The sequence below is a fragment of the Centruroides sculpturatus genome, unplaced genomic scaffold (genome assembly GCF_000671375.1).
Source record: "Centruroides sculpturatus isolate CEXI.00-Female unplaced genomic scaffold, Cexi_2.0 scaffold1524, whole genome shotgun sequence".
In the NCBI taxonomy this organism is placed as follows: domain Eukaryota; kingdom Metazoa; phylum Arthropoda; class Arachnida; order Scorpiones; family Buthidae; genus Centruroides; species Centruroides sculpturatus.
This window is the reverse complement of record NW_019387049.1, coordinates 216,358-222,337: the sequence shown is the minus strand read 5'-3', so window position 1 is coordinate 222,337 and position 5,980 is coordinate 216,358. Positions and strand designations below refer to the sequence as shown.

General features: G+C 45.6%; 1 protein-coding gene across 1 annotated transcript; it reads right to left on the bottom strand.

Moving 5' to 3' along the window:
- Window positions 1-1,011: 1,011 nt before the first annotated feature.
- Window positions 1,012-3,400, bottom strand: LOC111616098. Its single transcript, XM_023357530.1, has 3 exons — window positions 3,072-3,400; window positions 2,432-2,978; window positions 1,012-1,107 (listed from the first exon to the last, which is right to left on the bottom strand). Exons 1-3 carry the CDS (start codon window positions 3,398-3,400, stop codon window positions 1,012-1,014), a joined length of 972 nt encoding a protein of 323 aa, XP_023213298.1.
- Between the last annotated feature and the right edge of the window lie 2,580 nt (window positions 3,401-5,980).

Genomic DNA, 5,980 nt, shown 5'->3' with positions numbered 1-5,980 from the left:
CCTTATACCTTGTGAAGGCACACCGGTTGCGGAACACTGGGCTAAACTATAAATTTTATTAAGAAAATATATATTACTGGCCAAACCCGATTTCAGACGAAACGGGTTTATCTTACACGTGTCAGGATATACTAGTTTAGCCCAGGACAAACTAGTTTGACCTAAATACTTTAGACTTAACCTTTTCTGTCCATTTGATTTTCTCCATTCTTCGCCATAACCACATTTCATATGCTTCACGGTAGTTTGTTTCCTTTTTCCTTAAGGTCCAAGTCTCTGCTCCATATAAAGTTATGCTCCAGGAAAAGCATTTTATTAACTTCTTTTTAAGTGTTTGGTTCATTTTTTCAATAAGAAGGTTGTTGTTCTTATAAAAAGCCATTTTTCCAGCCCTGATTCGTTCTTTGACTTCTTTTTTACATCTGCCATCTCCCTGAATAATGCTGCCAAGATACCTAAAATGTTCAACTTGCTCTATTTTGTTCCATCAATTAGGATTTTCAAATCTTTGCTAATTAGTCTTCCAACTTTCATCACTTTTGTTTTAGCTGTGTGAATTTTCATTCCAAATTTTTTGCAAGTTTTGTTGAGTTTTGTTACCAAATATTGTAGAGTTTGTACATTTGGTGCAAGTAAAGCAATATCATCTGCAAACTTAATACTTTGTATTAATTGTCCTCCAATTTTAATTCCGAGACTGTCTTCACTTATGGCTTCCTTCATTAATTCCTCAAGATAAATGTTAAAAAGAGTAGGTGAAAGTGTACACCCTTGCCTGACTCCTTTTCCAATAGTGCATGGTTTGCTTTCTCCAGTTTTTGTTCAGATAATGGCAGATTGATTCATATAAAGTGAAGCAATGAGTCTTCTATCTCTCCAGTCTGTTCCTATTTTTCTTAAGATTTCCATTAGCTTTGTCCAGTTAATTAACCATATCAAAAGCCTTTTCCGTGTCAATAAAGCAAATGTACATATCCTTATTAACCTCAATGTTTCTTTCACAGATTGTTCTCAAGTGGCCAATGGCATCCCTTGTTCCTTTTCCTTTTCTGAATCCAAATTGTTCTTCACATAGAAATGTTTCAGCCTNTCAGTTTTGGGAGTATTCTGAATATTTTATATAATTATTCACAATTCTTTTCAAACTTTCGTTAGACATTAGGGTGCGACTATGCAGACGCGAATTTAGAGCGAGCGAGAGGTTGTGAGTGATTTAGTTTTTGCAAAGGAAAACCATGCACAAACGAGAAGCAAGAAATAACGCTGGTGAGAGATAATTTCTGGTTCTCGCACGTATATGACAGGTTTTGATATTTATCGCTTCTCGCCTCTTCTCGCCACATATTCTTGTTCACTCGGAAAATTCGCTCGCTCGCGCCTGCACAGTCGCACCCTTAGAGTTATGTTAGGCTTATGTTAGAGTTAGGGATAGCCCCGCGCCCCGACCGTACCAGTCTCCCTTCTGTTTTAGTGAGTCTGCATGCAACAATGCCAATTAGCAGCTCTAATAGCCGTCCGTTCGAACGGGGATAGGTTCTAGATTAGGGAGAAATTCGAAACCCCGCCGGAGTCGCCCTTTACCAGAGAACGACAATTAGACAGCAAGCGTTTAAAGGCTTGGTACACAGACCCAAAGCCTATGTTGTACTGACACCCCTGGAACCTTTGGCTCGAGTCTTAAGACTCCACTAACGATCGAGACCAAGACAAGTCTTTTGGGACCCAGTACCCGTCGTCTCTCTCCGCCTGGCCCCCTGCCACGTCCAGGCTCGGTTTTTTACGGGGGGGGTTGGACCTAAGTCTCATAAGGTAACTCTTTTCCTGCCTTGCCTAATGGCATCACAGGGATCAAAGAGACTATGCCTTGTTCATCGACTGGTCGGTACCTGACGCAATAGACAGGGACGACATAGCGTGGCCCTATGATACTTCCTTCGGGCTCCTGTCTGTACCCCAGCCCAGCTCTCTAACATGGCATTACTTTTGTAGTGTGCAGCCTGTACTGCACTAATGGTCCACTATACTAAACCTTTTTCCAGCTCATAATGTACATAGTATGCAGGCATTTGATAAAATAGGATATACGGACAGCGGGGCCCCCGTCTCTACAAGAGGGGACCCAGAACAGCTTTCACCAAACCTATAGATCAAGGAGATCTATGATTTTTCCCATCAATTCCTTTAGTTTCATTAAGTTTTCTTTACTATCTGCTAGCGTTCAAAGTACTTGTTCAGGGGGCTTAGACCAGTCAACTTGGTTTTCCCCTAGGCGGAAGTCCCTTGTGAGGGGACAGTCAAGTACGTAATGCCTTGCGTCGCCACGAGGACTACCACAGGGGCAGCTACCATCTCCTTGTCCGAACTTGGACTTGAAGTGGGGGAACCTCCCGTGGCCAGTTAGGATTTGAGTCGACAACGAGCAACAACTTACCGGAGTGAGGCCAACTACAGGCACGAAGGTGTAGGTTGGCCTACCTACTGTACTTAGAGTCCAGCGCTCTCGCCAATTTGTCATCGATTTTTGCAGTAGAGTACTTTTTATGTATGTAGTCGAGGGATCAACCATCCTCGTAACAAATGGGCCACTGGCTCCCGCTTTTGCCAGCTGATCGGCCCGTTCGTTGCCCAGGACACCGGTGTGGCCTCTTACCCACCACAGGGTAACGTGTCGCGCGTGCCTTGCCCTCAGTACCCTACCTCTGATCTCATGTACCAATGGGTCACGATGGTACCCGTCGCTCAATGCCTGTAACGACGACTGGCTATCCGAGTAAACCGTGACCGGCTCCGGACCCAGATGTAGTAGGATCCACTGGGACGCCCCCTCTAGGGCCACCAGTTCCGCCTGGAACACGGTCGCTTCCTCGTTCAATCTCACCGATCTACAGTACACTTCAACTCCGTCAGAGTCGACGCAGTATGCGGCGCCTACCAAGCTGCCGTCCTTTGAGCCATCAGTGTATATTTCAACACCTGTACTAGTCGGTTCACCGACTTCTCAATTTAGTCCAATCCTAAGCGCAGGATGGATCTTAAGTACGTCTGTCTGACGCCTAAGTCTGATCGGGTACTTCTGATTACAATGCATGGTTTCTCTACCTTCCACTGTTGTTCTGTAGAAGGCTGCCTTTTGGCTGGCGACCAGAGGCAAAGAGAGCAGCCCGGCCAAGACCAGGGCCGCATCTGTCAACACAGTTCTGTATGCACGCGTGATCCGCAGGGCAGCGGGACGCTGGATTGTGAGTAATGTCTTACTCTGACTAACGTTGGTGGTGTCTTTCCACCAAACGCCATAGGCATAGCAGATAGCACGCTCCACACTCATCTTGTAGACGGTGCGAGGCGCTTTTCCACTTAGCCCGTAATCCTGCCTAGCTAGTCGTGAAAGTGCCGCTATCATTCAATTTGCTCTGACTCGAACATCCCTCAGGTGGGGAGTCCAGCATAGTGTCTGCTCGATGATTACATCGAGGTACTTTAACTCATTCACCCTTTGGATGGGGTTGCCCCGGATTCGGTAGCTAGGCCGTCGTGCCAACACTCCGCTCCGGGCCACCGTCAGGGCCTCTGATTTCTCAGGGCTAAAGGAGAGCTTATGCAGCTCCCCCAGCAAATGAGCTGTTCTATTGCTTCGTTGCCACGAACCTCCATGTCGCGTCTGCTGTATCCTGCAACTACTAACAATAGGTCGTCGGCATAAGCCTGCATTTGGACTCGGTCCGGAAGGACCAGCCGCAACGCCGTGTCTGCTAGAACGTTCCACAACAGGGGACCAATACAGGAACCCTGTGGACAACCCCTTTCAAGCATCTTCTCATACCTTCCACCTGGTGTCTCGTAGACAACTGAGCGGTCTCTCAGGAAACTCCTGGAAAGTGATACAAGGGTGGTCGGCAGGTTCGCCTTCCTCAGCTCGCCCACAATGGATGGCCACCAAACATTGTCGAATNCGCAAATCAGAGATAACAAAACTACTTTAGCGACCACTCCACCAGCAATGCAGCTAAATCTAACATAAGCTTTTTAATAACTGTTATAACGTTTAATTGTGCAAAGTTATCACGAGTTGTTCGAAAACCACACAGATTACATACGACTAATATGTTTTATTTACAATAGTCTATTTACAAAAAAAAAGTCTATTTACAAAAAAATTTACAATCTATTTACAAAACCAGGAGGAACACAAAACTGTGCACGAAATTAGCAATGTTCTACACATATCACCGATAATTGTCTCTTGCATAATTAAAGTGCATCGGGAGACTAATTCCTTGTCTACAAAGAAGTTGCCGGGTTCACCCACGAGTATGACTGCACAAGATGATGCTCAGCTGACGATAGGGTCCGTCCGTGTCCTTACTCTGGGAGAGGGTTAGTATCCTGACCAATAGCCAGCTAAGTTCGCGACCTTATTCAGGTTATCAGGCATACTTGCCACAACAGTTTCACAAAGTATGCCTGATCGTAGGTTCTCCCAACGACCTTGGACGACTTGCCAAAGGTCGCTGGGAGTCGACGCCTGAATAGGTTCGCGAACTAGCTCGCTCCAGATGTTTTCTATTGGGTTTATATCAACCCCTCTCCCAGGCCACCGCATGTCCTGCACCTGAGAATGCGCTTGTATCCAGTCCGTCGTTATTTTGGCTGTATGGACCGGGGAGCGGTCATGGATGAACCAGAATGGCTCTTCGCCGTACAGGGCCGCTACCGATGGTACCAGCACGTCTTCCAAAATTTCGACGTACTGTACGGCGTTCAGGTTTCTGTCGACCATGACCAACTCTCCCAGCCCTGCGGCACTCATCCAACCCCAGACACCTGCAAACTGAAAAGTCCACATTCAGGTTGTTCTGTATAACACATGAACATTCTGGTTTAAAACAACAAATTAATAGCCTGCAAGGCTCATGACAAATACGCAAATTATGAATACTCACATAACGAAAATCGACCGCTTCGTTGGGTACGCCACACGTATTGTTCGTCGTACCGTGTGGAAGGCGGGCGACGCACCCAAACGGTCCTGGTACTGTCGGAGCAGAAGACCTTCTCGTCCGAAAAGATGACAGCCGACCACTGGTCGGCTGTCATCTTTTCATATATTTTGAACAATATGGATTCTAAAAATCTAAAACTCCATGTCCAATAGATGTGGTCTTCTGCAAACCGGAGCCGGTCAAGTTTATTGGCTGGGGTCAGGTTTTGTTTTTGTACCGCTCTTCTTCCAAACAACTTGTTTTCTCTCAACCTATTAATGAGATAAATATATATGTAATATCCTGCTTTCGACATTTTTGTATATGCAAGAACATGTTACTAATGTATTCGAAGGACTTGTGACTACTATCATACAAATGTTACATACCGTCTTTTGACAGTGTCCTTTGACACATTCAGGTGCAGTTGCTCTCGGAGCATGGTGGAGGTAGCGAACGGATCCGCCCGACTGGTCGACGCCAGCTGAGCATCTTGTTCTGCAGTCGTACTCCTGGGTCGGCCCGTCGACTTCTTTGGAGACAGGGAATTCGTCTCTCGATACAGCTTAATTATTCGAGAGACAGTTCTCGGTGATATGTGAAGAATGTTGCAAATTTCAGCGACAGTTTTGTGTTCCTGGTTATGACGTATTACTAACTCTCTGATATCCTTACTAACAGGTTTCGGCATTGCAAACGAATTACGCCAGGACGGTTGCAACGCCTTTATATACTTGTCGCACCGGATATGAATGCGACTGTAATGGTAGGTAGGTGCGGACCTACAAATTACCATGTCTGCATGCAGAATACCGATTAATCGGCATTATATCCTGGAATATTTGGAATATATCGTGGAATAGAAATATTTGTGATATATCGTGGAATACAAGTAAATGGAATATATTGTGGCATACAAATATTCCACGATATAATTAATCGGTATTCTGCATGCAGACATGGTAATTTGTAGGTCCGCACCAATCTACCATTACAGGCGC